The following is a 23,797-nucleotide window of genomic DNA, read 5'->3' on the forward strand; positions in this document are numbered from 1 at the left end:
TCCTAAAACCAGACCCAGTTCCATGACCAGGATCTTGATGGAACAGAATCCTGACGGTTCCATTTAGAAACATATCTAGTGAGTACCTATAGAAAGAACTGTGTCACTAGCATATGTACTGTCCATAGTCAATCTCTAGCTTAAACCCATCCTATCTTGTATTCAGAACCTGTGTTAGAAATATCTTTGAATTGTCTGAACTCTCCATCCAAACCATCCTATCCTCCTCCTGTACTAGTATTGTTAAAACTATATTTCTGCTGATAATTCTTCATATGAAGAAGGCAAGCTCCTCTGCAGGCAGTCACCCTGATCAAGTGGCTGTGTTCCTGTGTGGTATTAGTTTATTCATAGTCATCCTCTAGTGTAAGAAATCCCATTTGTCATTTTAAAAGTGCATTCCCGTTTTCCATTCTTGCGCCCATCTCGAAAAAACGGCCTCCACTAAAACATCCATAACTTTATCAGTAAGATAACTTTAAAGCCATTCTGACAGCTTGACAGTCAATTCCGTCTTTCTCTTGTGTTTGCTGGGGGGGAATTTGGATTGATATTCCGTTTAAATTCTGCCATTCCTGAATACCTGCTCTCTCTCCTCCTATCTCTTTACATTGCCTATTGGGGGGTTGAGGGGTGTGCAGGGGGAACCTATAACCACAGCGCTATCTGATCTGAACACATACAAAAGTATTATTTCTGTGCTGAATTGTTTTGCTCACTATTACTCCTTGTGTATTAAAGAGATTATTCACTGTTACATCACCCCATTGGTAATCATTGTGTACCCATTAAAACATAGTGTGATTGAATTGTAAATACATAAATAAATATTTAAACTTTGCAAACCAGCCTGATTCCTGGTTCAGTGTGACCGGGGGGGTTCCAGGAGAGGGGATGATATGAGTGGTATATCGTTCAGAATAAAGAACTTTTAGACACAAATAAATAAGGATTTCAGTTGTGCATTACATGCTAGGCGTTGACTTGGATGTGTGCCGAATTGAAATCACTTACAATAAGGAGTCTCTGCCTTCTCTTCTGGCTTTGTACAGCTGTCTCCTATGGTCCCTTTTCTTCCTCGTGATTTCTTCATTGAAGACATGGGTCTTCTTAAAGCCCTGTTTTATGGGACATCCCTAAGGCACTTTGAAGGACTCTAGCCTGCTGCTACCCCCTCTCTTTCTGGCCTTTCTTGAACAATCCTATTCTGTTACGCCCCAATTCCACGTAAAAGTCCAATGTTCGAGTGTCGGGTGCGGCGTAGGACCAATTGCCAAATGTAATTGTGACGATCTCATGGTCACTCCTATCAGTTTGGATAACGGAAAGACATCCAAAGGAAACAATTCAAGAAATGTGGTATCAAGGATTTTATTAAACCTGATACTAATTTAATATATCAAACAAATCATGATTAAATCTGCACTTGTGAAAACAATTTACATAGCAGGAAGCAACTTTTATTAAAAAGAACACATCTATATAATAAAAATCATCTTATTCAATCATCCAAGCATACAACCTCATCCATCCATTAGACAAACCACTCATACTATGTAAATGTAATAAAAGTTGCTTCCTGCTATGTAAATTGTTTTCACAAGTGCAGATTTAATCATGATTTGTTTGATATATTAAATTAGTATCAGGTTGAATAAAATCCTTGATACCACATTTCTTGAATTGTTTCCTTTGGATGTCTTTCCGTTATCCAAATTCAAAGTAATACTCCCATCCAAAGTGTGGGGTCTCCTGTGTCTTTCAGAGAAACACACTCCTATCAGTTTGCCAGATTGAAAAATCTAGTAGACAGCAAAAGGAGATCTCTGATACAAACACATAGTCCAATATTTGATGTTCCTTTCCCCTACTCCATGTGGCTTTTGCTGGAGAATCGCCCTGTATGTTACCATCAACCATGAAAATGTTCCTGTCCGTCATCACCTCTCTCCATAGAGAACTCCTACCCACTTGCGGCAAGGGGTTGATGTTATGGTATTCCAGTACTTTTAGCATTTTTATCGAAGCAATGCATGTTGAAGTCCCCACAAAATACAATTTCTAGGTCAGACTTGAAGTCCCTAGCACTGTCAATGTCCAAGATTGTAGTGATGAAGTTTTCGTCTGGAGTCCCCTGCTGACTCCAATACAGATTAAAGAGAAGTACATTTCTGATCTGTTTTATTGTTTTGGTGCCAGTTGGGATCAGTAAGGCTTGGATCCAGGGGGACGGACAGAATTCTTCAAATCACTCGAGATTTTAAGCTGTGTTTCAGAGCAATCAGTAGGCACGCCATAGGGCATCCTTTCTTTCCTTTTACTGCAGGGTTAATGTGCACCTCAAATCCTTCCAGCAAGGGTTCTTCACACAGCCAAGTCTCGTGCAGATATATTATTTCAAAAAGGACAAATATGGGTTCGCCCGGGCTAAAAAGATTGGCAAAACCTTGTGTGTTCCATGACACATGGGACAGCTTTCATTTGAGGTTCCTTCCCTTGTTTGAGCATGGTCCCATCTCTCTATGAGCTGGGATTACCAGCTAGCGCACTCGCTAGCAAAGACCAATTTTCAGTTGTGGCCTCTCTTTGACAAGGCCTCGCTTTTGTTGAAAAAGTCAGAAGTACTATTAACTACAGTTTTTGTAAAAGAACCTGTGTGAGAGTGACCGGGTCGTACGTTGTTAGTACTCCATCTGATATATCATTTGTAATTTCTATTATCATCTGGAGTAATAGGAGTCTGGGATATAGAATCAAGCCAGCTTTCTTCTTGTTGTTCCTCATTATCATAAGCCAGTAGCTCAAAGCCCATAGACAAGAATTTCCCTGCTGCTCTTAAAATTTTAGACATGTTATCTACAGGTGTAACAGATTATTGCTTGGTCTAATCGGTCTTCGTCAGGGAATTCTATCAGTTGGAGATCTCTAGAAGCAATCTTTCTAAGGGTGGGCATACAGTGCAACAGAAGTAAGATGTTCGCTCTGTTTAACACAATTTCCTCCTTTCTTCTGTTGATGTTCTCAATTTGGAGACAGTGTATACTAGCGTCTTTAAATCTTTGGTCCAAGGGAGCCTTTCTAGTTATGTTTCCATGTTTGTACTGCGATTTCTCCGGCCCATTGCTATTCTTACACAAGCTTGTGATGTTCATTCTTTTCTCCTCCATTATCCTAAAAGACGACTTGTTTTTTTTCACCCAACCTTTCAATTTAAGTGGGATGAATTTTGAAGATGGTTCGTCTTCTGAGTCAGATACGCTTGGTAAGTGCCGCCTTTTCAGCAACTATGGATCCAGGGTCCCTCTGAGTTGCCCGTTTAGAAATTTCAATCATGGATTCTTCGTCTGACCCCTTTTGCAAGCGTTTGTAACTCCTTGTTACAGGGATAACTTTACGATATTGTGCACCATCACCCACTTTCTGTTTTTAGTGGTGTTAAAAGACACGCTTCTCACTGGGCTAAGAGCCCCTGGTTCTGACATCCCAAGGGACCTCCTTTTCGTGCAGTTACCTGGGGACCTAAATTAGGTGTGACTGAGATACTATGGCCCTCTTCTTGTGATCCAAAATTTTAGCCCATCTTTCCGTTAGTGTCCGGGTCGGAAGGGTCTCGTTATTAGACTCTTCGTCAAGGGCTGTGGTCACTTCTATACAGACTACTTTCTCAGAGTTTAAATGATCAATACTTTCATCACCAGAGTTCGACTTGTCCGCTGCTGAAATGGTATCAGTAGATAAATCTAGAAGGAACGTCTTTGAGTCGTGGTCAAATGAGTCCTGGAGAGTGACCTTTTGGTTTGGCTGAACAGAATGTAGATGTTTAGTTACTTTGCCTAGGTGGCAGTTATTCACATTTTCCGCTTTCTCAATTGGGACAAATCTTGGTCCTGGGACTTCGACCCTCACAAGGTGAAGTTGGTTGTCACTTGACTTAATCCTGTTCCGTTTCCCCAGGGCCGATTTTAGAGACTCCTTTTTGGATTTGGAGAATACGATTTTAAGTTCCCCTCATGAAATTTAGTAAAAATTTCATATTTCCTTTTTTTAGGAACAGGGTCAGATGCTGCCATTGTCGTTAATGGTCTGATGTGCCAGGATTTTTGAGAACCATCGCTTTTTACTTCGTTGGCAGAGGGTCCAGCAATTTCCTGGATGGTCACTTGTACTACTTTCAGAACCTCTGGTAATTCTCGAGGACAGCCTCCTTTGTTCCTCCTCTTCAATTTGTTCAAGTGAAACAACATCCTCCTCAAGGTGTTTCTCCTTAACTGTAATTGCCTGATCTTGCTCTGCATGTCTATGCCTTTTTTCTTTGTTTTTGTTTTTTGGAGAATGGAAAATGCTTATGGAACCGCAGACTTTTCTATGGTGTATGGGGACGAATGATTAGTGCCTAAACACGCCTGTTCAATCTTCCTCTTCTGTTTATCTTGTGTAGCTGATTCAATTATGTTGTGGAGGATATTCGTTATCTGTTCCGTATTTTTGTCTAGATTTGCTTGAATGCCCGTTACGAAGCCCTCTATGAATATTAGCTTTGAGTGAAGCATTTCTATTAAGTGGATTGATCTCGTATCTGGTCGTTGAGGGCTTCATGGAGCTTCATATAGGGGGATAATGTCAACGTTAAAGCAGCAATAAAGACAGGATTTATTGGATTATTGTTGTTCTGCAGCTCCTTTTCCGTCATTTTCTCCTTAGCCCCCAATGTGCCTGTATCTTTAAAACCGGTGTCATCTGATGTATTGTTTTTGGGGCCACATTCATGGTGCTCTAAGGAGGTCTGTGTAGCAATGGTGTTACTTGCGTGGGTTATCGGACTCAAAAATGGAAGCACTCTGCTTGTGGGCATATTTCACGTAAGATCCATGTTAACCTCCAAGTTCTTCCCTGGTGGATTTTCCGTTGTTTGTAAAAAAAAATTTTTTTTTTTTTAACTGGTGGGCAGGATTTGAGCTGATGGGACCCTTTTCAGTCTCTATCGTTTCCATTTACCCGGTAGTTGCTTTGTCCGATCTACGGGAAAAAAAGATAACATGTTTTGATAACATGTCATTAGTTAAGGTAGATGGTTTCCATGCTGGACTCACCTTCCCTTTCTAATTTTTCTTGGGTGTTCTTGTATTTGTGTTTCTATTCCCAAATGTATATACACTTGGTGAAGGAGAGTCAGAAAAGGAGAGAATTCATCCGAGGGAGAGCCCCAACCTTGCTCCACACTGGTCACCTCGTGTTCATCAGAGGCGTGATTTGTTGCATGTTCAGAGACTGCCTTGATTTACTCGGTTGCAGTGTTAGGACCTTTGATCGGGGAAATCACATTGCTGCTAGTGTCCATTAAGGACTCAGTGGTGGAAGGGGGCTGTAATGTGTTGTCAGCTGATTGTGTGGACGCCTATTTTGACCCCAATTTCAATTGGGCAATTAGTTTAATTATTTATTGGTTCATTATTTATTGCAATCTCGGGGGAGTTCTGGGGCTCAGCTGTCTCAGCTTGCTCTGCTGGCTCACCCAAGGGCTCTTTCAGCTAATTGTCTCTCAAATGTTGAAGGTCTTCTGTCCATGACACAACTATCCATAAGCTCAGGTCAGCCCTTCACATCCACACAATGATTCGATCGCCGGACACCTTTATACTGTTGTCTCCTTTTGTCACTTTTAGTATTTGGTGTTGGCCACTATAAACAACTGACTTATCAATTTCATGTTCAGTTTTTTGCTTACAAGGATACTCTCTCCTTGCTCTTTCACAAGAACGCAGCTTCATGAATCAAGGTCAATCCCAACTCATTTTTAAAGACTCTGGGTTGATGAGATGGGTTTCCTGAAGAATGGCAATGCCGGTCTCGTTGGGATTTAAAAAGGAGATGTTTTTCTGTTTGGTTCTTTTAAACCATTTGTGGGTTCTATTTTAGGGTACTATAATTCAATAAATACTTTATCGCCATTGTACATGACTTGTGCCTGGTGCTCCACATGGAGGGGACACACTAGTACGTTGTTGCTACCTATAATTTGAACATCTGTATGTTAATTCAGCAACCTAAATTACATTAAGAGGCCACATGAATTGCAACCAATACATTTCTGTGTGGCAAGTTGAGTTTTAATTGAATTGCAAATAACACAGGTGATAGAGACTAAGAGGTTATAGTTAGAATTATTCATTGGTATGCATAAACGGGTCGCATGGTGTGCAAAACGTGATCAGAGACCAACACTTATACCTTGGAATATTCCCTGGTCTACAGTATAAGCTGCTGTTCTCTGATGGAGAGTATGGCAGAGAACTAAATGGAGGTTCCCCCTACAGGCCGGATAATCCTAACATCTGTAAGCATTATACAACGGCTAAGTTAATAGGTGTGTCGAGGCGGTCAAAGAGGGTCCCTTCTATTATGAGGAATTCATGTTACGAGTGCCAGACTGATGAATGAGGGTGTGGCAAACTGAGCGCGGTTTACTTTTTGTTCAGAACTGATAAAATATTAGCTTGCACGAACGCAGAAAGATGACTATCAAATCTACCAAATGTAAAAACATACATGTACCTATGAGACATTTGTGAATCTCAATATAAATGCCCTTTTTACAATGAACCAGAACATAGTGGTTAGGGCTCTCTTGCAAAATGCACTTTGACTTCTAAACAGGTTTTCAGACACAGAAGGCAGGTACATGAGTAAACCCAATCTTTTGCGGTCAGCATCTGTAGAAATAGCATTGAGTTTATGGTCTGATAAGACTTGTGGATAGTAGATATAATCTCCTGATGTTTGAGAGCGTGACCAAAAGAGGTTTGTTGTTTATTCTGGTCAGTAGTAAAATACGGGATAAGCTAAATGCCTGAAGTTATTTAGGCGTTTCAATTGTGCAATAAAGTGTGAGCCTTGCAAGGGAACAGATGTTATCTTGGCCTTTGTGTTAAAATCGTTAAAGGTGGTTAGTCATTTGTTCGGGTAAGTATTTTTCCAGGTCATCAGAGGTTGTATGTAGACGCACAACTTAAAAAGGTCTTTTAAAAAGGCACCAGAAGTCTGTGGAATCTATAGTTCAAGGTAAATAAGGGTTAAGCAGACCTTCCTCTATTTGCTAAAATAAGTCAGCAAGACCATGTGAAATCATACTTAAAGTTAAAGGTTTTAGGCCAGTTATTGCTAGCAATTAATTGTTTCAATACTAATGTTTTAACCATACACCAACGTCAGGACCTACTACAACTAATCAAGAAAAGGTGCGTTTTAAAATATGATCTGAAGATAATGATAAAGATAAGCCTGACCAATGGAAATGGAAGAATTGGGGCAAGATGCAATTTCTTTGAAGACGTTTTGGCCAATCCTATTTGGTGGGTGGAGAGTAATACATGTATCTGCAAGGGTTTAAATTTGTTGCAAACAAGTATATAAACCTCCAACTGATGATGTATTGTTGAGAGTTGGGTTAGTTTGGTCCTGCAACACCATCTAACCGCTCCCTGAACCTTCTGTACAATATACTTGCTTTATGTACAACCGTGTAATCTCTTCTCAAGTGGTGGGCTGGTTTTTGGTTAAGATGATTAAAGGTCCACCCCCAAACATGCCTCAAACTCTGTGAACAAAGATTTTCATCTTTAAATCTTTAGGTTTAAAAATATAAGGATTTCACATTTTAAATTGAAGTTGTTCAAAGACAATGTTACATTTAGACCACACGCATGTATGCTGAAGCTAATTATATGCAAAGGTTACAGAATTATATAATGAGGTGACAAACAAAATAGGGCACTTCCAGTTTATTAATTTTTAAAAAAAAGGTTAAAGCTTTTACAGAAAATGTATTTGGCCTCAATGTGCATCTGCAGCGGAAGCACATTTCATAATTTGGTTTTGTGCATGGACTGAAGGGATTTTGCCACCTTTCAAGGTGCAGCATAATCATGCAAAGGGAAGTAACTGTATGTAGAGGAACGTAGGAAGCATCACAGGTAGTGCTGTATTCTTTTAATTAGGGCCATTTCCCAGGATGCATTGGGTCGAGAAAAGATCTTTAAGGCAATTCAGACATTGAAGGGGAGGCTCTCTGCAGTGACTGAAATGTTCCATTAAAGTTGGATAAGATGAAAAACACCACATGCATTTCTACTTACAGAAGAGACATGAAAAGTAGTTACCTTTTTTAGGGACCTTCGAAAGTGAAGGCTCAGGGGTTTCCGGGGATGTGGTATCAGCTCCATCTTCAACTAGTTGAATCTGGGGTGTGATAAAAAGAAATATGTCAATGGATGTTTTTCCCTCAATTCAAATACAGTTTTATGGCATGGACACCATGATGAGCAATCCTACATGCTTGCCCTTGGTTATTTGCCCAAACACAATATAATGTGTCCAGTTGTATGTTGCATCTTTGAATAATGTCTGCCTCTAGATAACATGGTTCTGTTTAATTCTGTTACATTTGGATAAAGATATTCTGGAAATAGCCCTCATTCAAAATTAACATTATGATATCATATTTTAGCATGGTGGATATATAGGCTGCTAAAACTATGCATGTATTGATAGCGTATGAGAACATTTGCAACTAAAATGAGTACTATATATCTACCACTCACTCAGAGATTAGCACTTATGTGCTAAAACTAGAACTAAGAAACAGAAGATGGAGACAGAACAAAAGGCCGATTGTGAGCACTTGTATGGAAAGCACCTAGGGAGACCAGGGTAGGACCCGATATAGGCAGCAGGGAGTGGCCAGCTGTATTTCCGTGTCAAAATCCAGTAAAAGCTGATAGCCATGTAATGATGCCAGCCTTTGATATCCTTTTGCATGTACCATGAGGTTGATTGACAGGATTGTGGTGCAGAACCTGCTCTTCATCTATGGACATTCATTTGCAGGTTGGATGGAGAAAGATAAATTGTGTCCACGAGAGACTGAGCATGGAGGATGAGTTTGCATTGGTGCTACAGTACAGTGTAAAGAGCCCTTGGAATTAGAGGCAGTGGGGGAAATGCACAGAGAAACCAGTCTTTACATTGGATCGAGAATGTCTCTTGTAGACTGCTTTGATGGTGAAATCTGCTGGCAAACGACTCACACTGAGTCGTTTTGAGTGGTGAATAGATACATTTTTGTTTTTCCCCAGGCTTGTGTGTGGCAGCCGCCTGGACACTGCTTAATGAGTCGGCTGTTTTGGACTCCAGACAAATGGATGCTAGGAACATGCAAGGACAGATGGCCCATCTGCATAAATTGTGGTCTTCAGACGCAGGACTTCGTACCTCGTTATTCCAAGTTTCCAAATAAAAAAATATTGTTGTGGTTTGTCTGTGAATATCCTTTAGTTCTTTGCAGTGGGGAAAAACTTCAGCGCTCAAAATACTGACCTGAGCTTTAGTACGTTTATGTGCAATTCGCACTATTTCACGGATATAACGGTCTCCCAAAAGACCTGCTCTTGTCAGATGGACTTCTGATTGCCACCATCACAGACTCTTGTGAAATGATTTGATACGAGATATTTTGTAGTCCCAGTTGCCTGAAATTTGTAATCAAGGAATGTATTTGAAGTCTGGAATTCTCCATTAGGAGAATGCATGATGAAATGCTGTTGGGAAGAGACTTCTGTGTATGGACAGTCATCACTTGCTTTGACTATAGTAAGTGGCTTTTTGGCAGGAGCCCTGTCAGCCTTGCTGTTAAGACCTATTCATCCAACACTACTCCCAGAAATAACAACTCTGTATGGGACCCAGGGTGATTTCTGTACTTGAAGAAGCCTAACTACTTCAATCATACTTCGGTACATTTCATAGCACGGAGGGCCTGCTATCTCGCTCATTAGCCAATTGTCCAATTACGGGTAGACATGTAGGCCTTCCTCATTCTCAGATGTACAGCAACCAGCGCAAGGTACTTAAAAGATTTCTGGGGGCAGATTTTAGGCTAAAATTGAATTGAAAAAGCTTGCCTGCAACTACAAAGCAGACATGGTCGCCACTTGGGGTGTGCATTTTACAGGTGCAAGGAGTTCAGAACATTGCTGCTTGGAAGCTGCCCATAACTTTCTGCAAAGTGACCATCTGAAACGAAAGGGATCTCGAGAATGTGTTGTGAAAGCATCATGAAGTAAGACAACAGGTTCAGGATTGGTTCTCAAAAGGCTTTATTTAACTTATAAGTCAGGATGGAGTAAGGCCTAACTTGCCCTATGCTAAAGTGGGATTTCCTTACCTAAAGAAAACGAAGGAGTATCTATATCAGGAAGTCCAACTCAAAAGTCTGTGTATAAAACCTATACTTGCCCTCACAACTAACTGAATACCCTGTGTAGGGATGTCAGCATCAAAATGAATAGTGTTCAATACAATGTTCGGAGCTTTGTCCAGCTCCTGGTTTGTAATCAGCTTACCCTTCCCCCCAAGTTCAAAATAATTCACAAGGTATTGAGGTTCCCTTCACCAAGAGTCAAACTCTTTCAGGTTTTCAAAACACTCGTTCAAATCTTCCAGCTTTTCAAGACTAGTTAAAATCTTCAAGCTTTTCGAAACACCACAATTCCTTGGGACACTTCCCAGCTCTCGTCATCAATGCTTTTCACTGGTTCACAAAAACATTTCTGTTTCTTGACTACAAAATCACAAACGTAACTGTTGTAAAACACAAGCTTCTTTATGGATACTTTCATTGGCTTTGTCCATAAAGGGGGGGGGCACTTGATCGAGGCACAGTTGTCAGACCACACAGTCCACCCATTACAGGTCATGCAACCAATATTCCTATGTTCTTTGATACACTCTGTATTCTTCTGGCTCTTGCCAATGCATATTTCATCCTGCAGTTCCTTGAACTCTTTTAGCATTGTTCAATACTTTGTTACTCATCTCAAACTCTCATTGGTATTTCGTTGGCTTTGCCAACACATGTATATCAATTCACTCTGTGGTATCTGCTACTTGCACCACATTGCTTTCATTCCATTCACACGTACTCATAACTTGCTTTTGCTTTGTGCAGCATTCAAAAGTGTTTGTAATGTCTTTCAATTCGTTGGTTATTCAAAACCTCCTAATTTGGCATTCAAAATGCTCTTAACTATCAGTTTGTTCGCTATTCAAAAAGCGATCAAGTTTCCAGAGCACCCCAGCAAGAGTTTCCCTGTTTCCAATCACCGGCTTCGCACAGCTGCACCCGTCTTCTTTCCGTTCCTTTTTCTGCTTTCAGCTTCCAATACTTCCACTGTTCCCTCGCGGAGGTTATAGAGAGCACTGCTCGTTCTTCTGGAGACTCAGGGCGACTTTAGTGCTTCAGCGCTCCACAGCTCTTGCTGCTTGCACACAACACAGAGGGCATGCAAGACCTCCAGACCCTGTCATGGTCGGCCTCTGCCCGGCATCCCTCTCTCCTGCTTGACACAGCTCCCAGTGCCAGTGTCCCTCGCTGCTCCTTCTCCAGTCCGTCCATCTTCAGCCTGCTTCGCTCCAGCTGGTGTTCCCCTGCCTGATGTTTGTCTCCTCTCGTGCTGTGCAGCCCCCACTTTTATATCCATTGGGATTTTTAAATGACCGCAAGTGTGGGTCATTCAGTTCAATTTTTAAATTTCTTTATTTCTTTTATTTGCATTTGGTTTTAAAGCAGTCAAAACCTTAAGCAAAATTAGAACATAAAACATGAAATAAGAATTAGTCATGAAAAGCTCCTCAATAGTAATCAATAAGATACCAATTAATAAGACAGGCAGAGTCAGTATCGCGCTCTGGCTAGTAAAAGAAGTGATAAAACGTAAATAGAATCAATTTGCAAATCGAAGCAAGAAAGGAAATAGGGGAGAAAAGAAGAAAACAAAAGAAAACCGCAATTTAGAGGGTGCAAGATACAAAAACATGAGCATACAAGAAGTCAATCTCTAAATGCTGTGTATCTAAATCAAACTCTTCTCCATAGTTTCTGTAAAGAGGACAAATATTAACTGTATTCGCTCAAGATATAACGTCCATCACTCTAGCTTTAAGAATACCTCTTTCAAAAATGCTAAGAGGGCAAGTGTTAGTGAAATACTGTTTTCTGACAATAACTCAGCCCACCAGTCCTTTATTGTTCTTGTCGTATATTGCATAAAAAACGTGTTTAGCCATATGCTTCTTACATGATTTAAGGTACGGCATGTCATGGTCAGATGCAAGAGAGTCTCTTTGTCCCCTTTACACATTCTACAACTACAGTTGTGTAAGCTTTTTCCTTACGTGCTTTCAAAAGTTCTTTTGTTGGCCACAGATTCATTTGAAATCTCAAAGTCTTTCTTGTCTTTAACGGTAGCAAGGACATTTTATCAAGTATTGCTGCAATTCACCTCGCGGTCGATGTGCTGGATCTTTAAGACCATATAACTTCAGGCTTCTAACCTTATTTCTTGTGGAGACCCAGTCCAGATTCTGGAACCTTTTTTTTTGTTTTCTCTCGTTGAGTTTTTAGGGATTCCTCACATGTACTTAAATCAGCAAGAGTACTCGGGCAAGAGTCTCTCCAGTTATTAAGCACATGCTCAGAGTCCTCTTTCACTGCTCTATTCAGTACTGTGAATCCGCCTTCCAAATCGTCCAGCAAGCATTTACGGAAAAAGGCTTTTTGCATTGAACAGTGGCGTATAATGACGTCGGACCCAGTTCATCGCGGATCAGTTCGAAAAGATTTTGATGTTGGAATCCTCAGAAACTGGTAGACCCTTCAAGTTTTGGCCAGAGGTCTTTGGGGAGCAAGAGCAACGATTCTGACCCATAGGTGATGATTGACACTACCTTCATCTTATATTAAGTCTATCACCGGTTTAAATGTGAATTTGCAATATTTGTTTTTATTTATTCTCCCCTGAGAGGTCAACCTTCTTATTTTCATTCTTAGTCTTGCTTCCTACGGAGCCTCCACAATACTGTTGATTTTTACTCCCAAGTAGACAAGACTAGACAATTTTTCACCCTTGAGATACCAACTATGTTTTTTGGAAGTTCTGTGGGCAATTTATCCTCCAAGAGTCAGGATCTTTGATTTTGATACATTCACTTTCAAGCCATTATCGTCCAGGTATTTTACAGTTGCATCTAATTGCCTCAGCAGCCAAAATTTTCGTCTGGTCGAGTAAGATCGTCTGCATATAGCACGACCAACGGCTTCCCCCATCAATCTAGGTGGAAACATTCTGATGTTTTCATAGGCGAGTTGGATGTCGGAAAAAAAATGATTGAAAATTGTAGGGGCTTGTGTACACCCTTGCTTAAGCCCAATCGTTGTTCTTATTGGGTCTGACAAATGGCCTTTTTTATTAAGGCGTATTCTTATGGTTGTGTTCGTGTGCAGGCTCATTAGTGCCTATCTCAGATCTATTGGACAATTCCATAACTTCAGCTTCTCCCATAGTTTAGATCTTTCTGCCAGGTCGAAGGCTTGAACAAGATCTATAGCTGCTAGATATAGCCTTCTTCCTGGTTTATTTTTTTACTATGGATTTCATATAATTAATAGAGAAGAGGTTCACTGCAGTTCCAATATCTTTCTCTAAACCGACTTGCCATTTATCAAAATGGCACGTGGTTCTCCTCCATGCATTAAATGCTTTAAGGATCAATGCTCCAAAGATCTTTCCCGTTACGTCTAAGAGGGCAATAGGTCTATAGTTGGTAGGTTTTAACTGTTGGGCAGAATCCCGTGCTGTGCCCTTAGGGACCACTATACACAATTAAGACTACAGGTGGTGATACAAGTTTTACCTTTGGTAAAAGCCTTTACTACTATGTCATAGTGGTAGCAGTGGCGGAGCAGCCAGGCTTATCTCAAGAGTATATGAGCAGTAGCAGAGATTACACAAAGGGACCACAACTACTGTGACTCAAGCAAACACTGACTCTCTCAAGGTTTCAGGTAGAAAAATATAAGTACATTTATTTTTAAACCATTCGTTATAAACACAACACTTCTATGAAACTTCAATAAAAACCACGTTAAATATACTACAACTAACCAATTCACTTTGTACATTAAGTCTCAATGTAAGTACCCTGTGTTGGAATGAACCGGTGCTAGGCACAAAACACGTTACCGCGAATACGAATGCGATCACTTTTCTACAGTTCGGTCTACTAAACAAACGCGTATCCGTGACATGAAATGCTACCGGGGCAAAAACACACTTAGCACCTGAGATACCCAGAGGGAGTTGGAGGCAAAAATCACAGGCAATATTTTGGTTAGGCAGGCAGAATCAAGAAACACTCAGAGACAGGAGTTCAAAAGTCAAAGAGCCAGAGCCAGGGTCGAGAGACGCCGGGGCCAGTTGCCGAAGATCACAGGGTCAGACAGTTCACGATTCAACGCAGCCAAAAGTACTTTCATATTGTCAATGTTCGGAAGAAAAAGTTATAAGAAGGAGGGAAGACAAGGGAAAGCCTTGAAAATGAAGAAAAGGGATTCACCCATTTTCCTCAACAGAACACAGTACCTTGTTCCAATGGTGCAGCTGGTTCCCTGGCAGTTGTTCCTGTTGGTCTCCCGCAGACCCACGATTCCTGGAGCTTCGTCGAGAAGGGAGGACGTCTGAAGGGGGTCTGCACCACACAGGGATGAGGCCGGCAGCAGCGACACAGAATAAAAGGTGCGCTCCTTAAAAACAGGAGAGGCTCTTCAGGTGGCTATCCGGATCACTACAGCAGTGTGCAGCGATTTCGACCACAGCAGAGAATCCTCTGGCAAAAGAAGGTGAGCAGGTTATCCCCACCAAGCTCAAGGGAAGAAGACTCCGGACTGGATCTTCTCTGAGTCGTTGAAGGGCAGATAGCTCAGGACTGCAGCAGGGCTTCACCGGGACGGGGTAGTTGCAGCAGCCGTAGTTCTCTCTGCTTCTGTTCAGTTCCTTGTAGTTCCAGTGGCGACTCTCTGACTTCTAGCCCAAGAGACCTGCCTTTTATGCGAAAAACCCCCATTCACGCAGCCTGGCTGTCAATCACCCAGCAGGGGGGTTGTCCAGCCCTGACAACTACCCTGGCCAATCATGACAAAGTGCGACTTGGGTTTCCTAGGATACCCTGTGCAGGGGGTGACTACACCCCTCCCTCACATTCAGCCCACCTAGATACCCAGGCTCCTTGAGGAGGGCTTCTGAGCAGAAGCCCGCCAAAAGACAGTGAACGGTGTCCAGTCAACAGGTCGACTGCAATTTGGTCGACTGCAATTTGGTCGACACCATTTGGTCGAATGCCAAATGGTCGAATTTTTTTTTTTTTTTTTATATATATGTGTTTTGTGGGTTTTCGTGTGGGGAAAAAAAAGAAAAAAGAAAAAAAAGGGGGTTGGGGGGGGGGGGACCCCCCCAAAAAAAACCAAAAAATGGGTAAAAAAAAAATTCGACCATTTGGCATTCGACCAAATGGTGTCGACCAAATTGTCTGTCGACCAAATGTTTTCGACCATTTGACTGGTAACCACAGTGAACAAAGAAGGCGAACCTGGTTTGCCACACAATATAAAACACAAGAAGGACTTTAACAAAAAGAAATGGCGAATAAACCCAACCGGAGCAAAAAGAAAGACGATTTGGTCAAGCGGGTTTATGTTCGAGGCTAATATAATAGCCAAGAACAGTACCACGTTTAACTAATATAATCGCGGTAGAAAAGTTAGTGTAGATACCACTGCCACCAGCCAAGTCTAAATGTTAAAAGAATGAAACAATGCTCTAGGAGGTACAGATAAAAAGGGATACGAGTTAACCCTTTCCAGTACTCCATGGAAGATGGGGTGGACTGGATCTGGGGGACAGTAGTCGCCTCCGAAATGGACTCGAGGAAGTCTCAAAGACAACCCCTGTGCCACGGCACTGAAGGTGCTGTGTGACACACAAAGAAGGGGGCTACTGGAGTGGTGTACTTCAGAGTCCACACTCACAAAAACAGATGGAAACACATAGCAAAACACAGGTAAGAGTGGGGGAAAAGCTCTCCCTCTTACCAAGTGGAGAAAAAATAAACTCCAGAAGTCCAGCAAAGCTGCTGGGGGACTCACTAGGTGAGGGAAATTTGCCATAAATGAGAATTCTCCCTAACATTGACCTATCGCCCGTCTGAAAAATGGGCACGATGATGGCAGAGATCCATTCTTTATTTTATTTCTATAAACAGTTCAAACATGGTGTCTGCCCAGCCTTCAGGATCCTCTTTTAGTGTCAGGTTGGTGTGGCCGTCTGGGCCAGGGGCCCTTGAATTACTGGCTAGAAGTATCAAAGTTTTCATTTCATCTTTTTCAGTTGAAAATTACCAGTTTTGGGTTGAAACTGTACATTCTTTTCCATCCGATCAACAAATTTATACAATTCATCAAAATGCTTTTGCCAATCATAAAATGATACTCAGTTACCAAAGATTCTGGAGGTGCATTTAAGGTGTTTATTGTCCTCCAGATTTCCGCGCTATTTTTATTTGCGACCAATCGCAACATCTCTTCTGCATCATGTTGGAGTAGCAGCCATTTATGGCCTTTTATCCAGTTTTTTCATTGCTGTTGATCAAGTGAACCCGAACTTTTTTTCTTAGCCTGGAGCAGCTCTCTTTTCAGGATCTTTTTTCCTCATTATCTCCACCTTAAAAGTGTGAGCTTTATTAGAACCGCCTTTCGATGTTCCAGTGTCGGTTGGCTTAAAGTTCTTTAACATGTAGTCTGTAGAAGCATAGTAATAACTTCCAGTATTCATTCGCAGTTCGTTTCTCCCCTGCTGTACCCATATATCTAGTCCATCATCATTCAAGACTTTATATGACCAGTGTTCAAAACTCAGAGTCATGCTATCATGGTCACTCATGTCTGTTTGTGACCCTAAAATCAGACACATTTCCGGATTAGATCTTCTGAAGCAAATAAATAGTCCAGAATTTGATGATCTTCCCCTCTTCTCCATGTAGGTTTAGGTGGAACATCGCCAGCCAAACGTCCATTACCCATAGAGATAGGTCTCTCCTCCATTTCTTCTCTCCAAAGGAAACCGCTCACGATCTTAGGCAACGGATTTATAGATTGGTTTAATATAACTCGGGAGTCTTTGTCGAAACAATGGATGTTTAGATCTCTGCAGATCAGGAACTCTAAGCCCGGTCTTAGTTCACTTGCCTCACCCATGAAGTTGACTACCAATTTAACAAAATAGTCCTCTACACGCTCTCCGGAGATCCAATAGAGATTAAGAAGTAAGAGGGTCTTCAAATGGTTAGGGTTAGTTGCGTTTGGATCTATTAGTAATCCCTGGATCAGTGGCGACGGTCTGAATTCTTTGATGACCAAGCTTTTACTTACATTCTTTATGTCCGTCAGCAGTCCCGCTACGGCCCGATTGCTGTACACATTATATCCCTCCAATAGCGGTCTCTCTCACAGCCACGCCTCCTGTAGACTTATTTCAAATTTCTCGAATTGAAGATCACCTGGACTAAAAGATGTGAAAAACCTCTTGTATTCCAAGAGGCCAGTCAAATTTTCTGGGTATAGCTCTTTCCAGAGTCACTGGTCCTATGCAGTACTGGCTATAAGTTAGATTTCTTGTCTGCTAAAACCCCCGCCAACCAAGACCAGTCTTCACTGGAGTTCACCTTCTTTCCTAGGGTAGAGGTGCGTTTTGGCTCTTTTCTTTGTTTTTCACCGTTATTTTCACACTTCTTCCTTCAGTTCCAGGGCTATAGCGTGAGCTTTCTTTTGTTTCGAATAAGCGTTTTCCTCTACACATTGGCGTTTATCATCTCTCTGAGGTCTATATCCAGCTTCTTGTTTGTTGTCGGACCTAAATTTGGTTTGATCATCCTTGTCGTACTGTGTTATTTTTAAAGCTCATGGTTAATAGTTTAACAGCTGCATTCATGATGTGGTTCTTTTTTCCTCTAGAGGCAAGAGTAAATGACCACTTTCTCTAGTCTTTCGTCCTCCCGAAATTCAATCAAGTGAAAGTCTTTTGTTTCGGTATGATTCAACGCAGGAATACAATGCAACAGACGTAATATGTTGGCACGATTTAGCACCAACTTGTCTTTTCTCATGAGGACGCTCTCTAGCAAATGGCGGTAAGTGATGTTAGCCTTGTTTTTATGTCTTTGTTGCCTCCTTAAGCCGGTTATCCTTCTCTATGCAAGACCTGATCTTCTTTCCTAATGATCTTAGTTTGTTTATGAATGATGTCTCTCTTTTCGTATATGGTTAAGAACGCGGCAGCGCTTTTTTTCAGGTAAATTTTCTGTTTAAGAGGAATACATTTTAAAGACTGATCCTCATCCTCTAAGTCCGACTTCATGTATACTTGTCTCCTTGTATCCACCTCTTTCTTCTGGGACATTCCCTTGTGGATTACTCTCACAACTGTTAATGGTTTGAATTTCACTATTTTTCTATGTGATGCACATCAGTTTTAGCTTCCACTCTGTTTACTTTCTGAGTTTGACATTGCCAAGCCGGGCTGGCCCGACTACTGAACGATGTTTTGCAGTTTGGACAAAGTAATCACTCTTTGTGTGATGATTCCCTTATTGAAGTATCGGGTTCCAGATCCTGATCACTGAACGTGCCATCATGTTGTCCGTTTTTGCCTTGGAGTGGACTGTTATTTTCCTGCTCGGTTTCAGAATCGTCTTCGTCCGTAATTGTATATGTAGATAAGTTCATAAGTGATTCAATTTGGTCTTCATTGTCAGCGTTGTTTTGTGAATCCTCGTATTTTGGCACGCCTCAAGCTCCCTTTCATTCCCTTCTTCCGCTACTGTAGGTATAGGCGGACCACTTCCAGCTCCCTTTGGTTTTCTCTTTCGGCCAGGTGTCTCCAGACCTTTAACAAAGTGCAAAGCTTTTTCACTGTTCTTAATCCTGTTCAAGGAGTATGTAATTCCCTCCTGAATAGTGTCTTGCTGTTTCTTTTGTCTCGTTACTTTCGCTTTAAGAAGATCTCGTTTAATATTACAAGATTTTTGTTCCATCATGGTCAGTTTGGAAAAAATCCCAAAGCTTTTTTTATTAGATGGATCTTTGTCTAAGCTTTCTTGGTCCCCCACAGAAAACTCACTTTTCCTCTTGGCACTTGTCTCCGCCCTTTCTTTATTAGCTATGGGTACTTCCCTACCTGAATCAGCTATATTTGCCGATTCGGCTAGCATTGACATGTGAGTCTGGGCTGATGCATCTATCTTCAAAGGTAAGTCCATGTCTTGGTTGTTTCCAGAGGATTTGGATGCTTGGTTTGCCTTTGCAACTTTGGATCTCCGTTTGTTCTTATTCTCTATTATGGGATCTATGATCTTATTCAGAATGTTAATAATTTGTTATCTAATTTTTTTTTCGAGATTTGACTGAATGGCTGTCACAAAGATCTCAATAAAAATTACCTTAGAATGCGCGTAGCTAATAAGGTTGACTGATCTTTTATTTGATCATTGAGGGTTTCGTGTAGTTTCATATACGGAATTTAAGTTATAGTCAAAGCAGCAATTAACTTGGGATCGACTGACATTTTTCTGGCAGCACTTATCCGATTTGTGAGTTCAAATGCGGTTAATAATTCCTCATCCGACAAGGGCAAGACTCCATCATGTTTTTCTGTCTCCAACACGGATTGCTTATTTTGGCTTGCACCAGACGGCTTGTTAATAGTACCACTTCCTTCCATGTGCGGTTGGCGAGAAGTTGAGGTCTTCACCTGGCTTGCCCTGCTAGTCCTTGATGTGACCATAGGTGCTGTTAATAGCTCCAAGTTTGACAATGAACTATTAGGGATTTTCCCCACATTTGTGAATACAATTTGTCCCCCCATCCACACTTTATCTTGATCCAAATTTAGATTTATACCAGCCTTTGATTTTCATTAAAAAACACTTTGTCGAGAGGCTAGCATGTCTGAAGTTAATGTAGTCGAGCTCCAAACTGACCTGTTCTTAATATGGGGAGGGGTCTTTAAAGGTGATCGAGACCTGTTTCTCTTTCCAAATGTAAACACCTTTGGAGGTGAGGGGCAAGACGGGCACGACACGTCTGAAGGACTCCCCATGCCTGCGTGCTCTTTGTCCCCCCACTTTAATACAGTTTTCACATTTCTGCAGAGATCCTCTATGGGTTCATGACTTTGCTTTGGGTTATTGTAAAAAGTTTATCGATGAGGCAGTCGTAGCGCCGATCTCAACACAAATGTTTATTGGACACAGTGTTTGAGTCAAATTGAGGGTCAGCCCCTCACTAGCTTCACCCTCTTCCTTAGACAATTCTTTGTTAGTGTCCTGTACTCCCAACCTCTCAGCGGGTGCCGAGCTCTCTGTCAGTTGTTCCTCGCAGCCAATATGATGTTCATGTAGCTCTTCCACTTCAGCGACGGTCGGTTCATCCCCCATTTCCAAGAAATGATGTAGAGGGGCCAAACACTCTGCTATAGGCAGCAACATCCTCCTCCAAGTAGCTATTAGCAACTAGCAAGCAGCAAAGGTTTTGGAAGACTTTAAAAGACCTTAGAAAGCCTTGCAAGGCTATACCTCTTCCACTGTTTGCCCAGACTGGCTCAAAGAATGGAATTCCGCAGTCACCAGTCTGGTAGTATGAATGATAAGCTATCAATTCAGTGAGGGAGGCCCTTCTTAGGGGCCAGAGAAAACACACCCTCTTATGTTCTCGGGCACACAAGGCTTACAGAACTTGTGTGCGAACCAGCTACATCTTGCGTGCCATAATAAGGCAATGAGGCAATAAAGCAAAGTATGCAAGGTGTCCTTCACAATAGTTGTGCACAACAAAACTGCCTTTGTTTTGTACATTCAGCCACCTCCAGCGCCGGTCCATCAAACCAGCATTGAGAACCAGCACTCACAACTCACCAGTCGCTGCTGCAACCTCCTTTGCAGGTGACGAGAAAAGCTGCTAGTCTACTGCATACGTTACACCAGACAGGTCTCTTATTCCCGGCACCAGCACCGTCGGGCACCACACCAACTCTGTAACGCAACGCTGCTTAACGCCTTAATTCGCTACACTGTACTCCGCAGCTCCCAAACAGAGTCAGCCGCCTTGTCTGCCTCCGAGGAAAAGACCTTTCGCCGGGCAATACCACGTCAAGCCACCCCTCCAAACACCAACGCAACTGAACGCAGCTATAGAGGCCGCTTCAGACGCCGGTCACAATCAGAAATCTCCTTTTGTTTCTCCTTTCAGTCCAATTACCGGACCATAGTAAAACTCACTAATGGGACATGCATGGCGGCTACATCTGAAATCCTCCATAGCCCTCTTCTTCGTCTCAGTATCAGAGTGGTGTCTGGGGAGGTTTGAATTAAAGAAAGTGTGCCTAACTGTGTTGTCTCCTCCTCGTCCTGGTACTTGACGGATATGCATCTGCATTACCATTATAAGGTTGATCTGTGTTTATCTCATCCATATGAGGAGGTGTCCTAGTTGGTCTCTTCCTTGTCCCAGTGTTGAGGAAGTGTTTCTGGGGGACATTTTGAAGGGAAGAAAAGAGAAAGAGCTGACAGTAGCCTACGAAGGCTTGAGGGATAGAAGGTTCATTCTGAAACGGGAATGGGGACCATGTCTCACCTAAGGATGTGCTCTCCCCAGGTTCCCTCCACCCAGGTGATCCTCCCTTGCATGTCCACTCCCTGGGACCGGGTCCAAAAGCGATGGCCTTTCCTTGGCCACCTGAGAGGAGAATCCAGGGGGGGAAAAAGGTGAGGATGCCCTTAAGTTTCTCACAGTGTGGGAAATCTGAGATGCAGGACGGGTGTCGAAATGTCTTCTGGCAAATTAGCATTGGAGGATCCTCTATAGGACTATGAAGGGTCGGAGGATCAGAAATCCCATTCAGATCTTGAATATCATCCTCTGTGGTGAAAGCAATAATAAAGGATAGTGACATCTGTGTTGAGTGTCCGTCTTATTTGCAAGCAATGGGTTGTCTACTTTTTTCCTGAATATGTCCTCCTGTAAAAGAGTATGCCACAATCATTTCTTGAACATTTGGTCTAAAATGAGTTGCTTTCAGCCATCCTTGAGTACAGCTCCATTTCCCAGCTGAAGCCGGGATATCCACAGCAACCGATATTGCCTCGTCCGATGCAGTTTCATCCTCTCGCAGTGGCACCAGAGCTTTTTGCTTCTTTTCAAGTATGGGTCCCAGTTTGTACCTAATCTCATATCTGGCCAAGATAGCTAAAGTTTGCCACCTGGATGGCTGTTGCTTCAGTAGTAATTATCTGTTTCCCCAAAGGCATCCATCCTTCACTGGGGGAACTGCAAATTGACAGTATAAATATACTGACCTCTTCCTGGCAGTTGTGTAAACGACCGACTAAGGACTAGCTTGCCTGGTGCTCTGTATTACTTTTAATCCAACAGGTCCATTATTGCCAAGGCTGTGAAGGGGGTTTGCATCGCAAATACACCACCTTCCCAGTTATCCGCAATAATGAGCACAGACCATCTTTTTCTCGCTCCCACGCCTTTCTGGTACAGGAACCCTTCATTTCTTTGCTCTGCAAGGAACAAATCGAACACTGTGGCTGCATTTGCTGTCCTGGTGTGTAAAGTTCCAGTTTTGTTGGGAGGAGAGAATCTCTTGGCAGGTATTCCCTCAATGTCCCCATCCACGGGTATGATGTAATCAAACTCGCCCATCATGCAAGTTTGTGTAGAAGCTGTATTTTGAACATCCTTTTGAGTCAGGTCTGTCTCAAGGTCAATGTTTTTTGAATGGTTATCTCCCACCATCCTTTTCATTGTGCATGCATGGAGGGATAACCTAGGGCATGGGCAGTTTCAATATGGGTCTTGTTGGAGACTGGGGTTTCTGTGGGCCTGTGAGGGATGTCTGGTACTCTCATTTGCAAATCTGTGATCAGCATGGAACCTATCCATGGCCAGTGCTGGTCTCTGTGGTGGCTCCAACATGTACACAGGTTTTTGGTGTTGGTCTTTCCTCCTCGATCTTTACTCTTCCTGAGAGAACACCCCTTCCAGTATCACAAATTGTGAATACAGTGCTTCTTCCAGTATATCTACCGGTGGGATCTCCAAGAGGCTGGGTGACATGTCAGTAGACTCGGTCTTCGACTTTTTGGCTTTTGGCAAGTCAGAAACTCACTGTATGGTTTCAATATGTGCTCATCAACCTTGTCATTTTTCGATTGTCCCAGAAACAGTTTGCTAGACAATCGTGTCGACTGCTTGAGTGACTGGGCTGTTAACAGGTCTGTCATCGACCGAGTCGGAATGTTTTTTGTTGATATTGTAGTTTTATTCTGAGCGGTCAAAGATGTTGCCATTGAGGTGTTCGTCACAGAAAGCACAGCAGCCGATGAGCCCATCACCAACGAGGTAGTGAACATCTTCATTGATTTATCTTTCGACAGCTTTGAGGACTGTGTCAGAGAGTTAGAGGTCACCAATGGCCTACATTGCTACCCTAAAGAATGCATCTTCAAAGAATATTTAGAAAATTACTGCTTTGTGAACTATTCTTGTGTGGCCCGCTACCATGGGATTGTTCCGCTTTTAGCTTACATGGCAAGGCAGAAGCAGATTTTGCAGACAAGGTCATCTTATCTGAACCTTTCTTTGCCAGGGTCCGATCCTCACCCGTCACCCTTCTATTCCAGGACATCTAATAAGCTCTTGGGTGAAGTAATTTCAATAGATGAGCTGGCATGTCGAACTGAGGCAGAAAATCTAATATATGCCTAATCAGATGCCACTGTGCCCTCAGCCACTGGGCTTCAGAGTTTGTCCCTCTGTGTCTAATTGCAGAGGATAGACAGATGTCATAGG

General features: G+C 42.2%; 1 protein-coding gene across 6 annotated transcripts in view; it reads right to left on the reverse strand.

The window, feature by feature from the left end:
* Window positions 1-23,797, reverse strand: part of DCTN1 (dynactin subunit 1) — a 1,327,898-nt gene that overhangs the window by 987,927 nt on the left and 316,174 nt on the right. For all 6 annotated transcript variants that reach the window (XM_069632341.1, XM_069632339.1, XM_069632344.1 and 3 more), the window contains exon 3: window positions 8,157-8,235. In XM_069632341.1, the coding sequence (XP_069488442.1) occupies window positions 8,157-8,235 (79 nt within the window). The remainder of the gene's footprint in view (window positions 1-8,156; window positions 8,236-23,797) is intronic.

Source organism: Ambystoma mexicanum, chromosome 6q (genome assembly GCF_040938575.1).
Source record: "Ambystoma mexicanum isolate Mex_15411 chromosome 6q, UKY_AmexF1_1, whole genome shotgun sequence".
NCBI lineage: Eukaryota > Metazoa > Chordata > Amphibia > Caudata > Ambystomatidae > Ambystoma > Ambystoma mexicanum.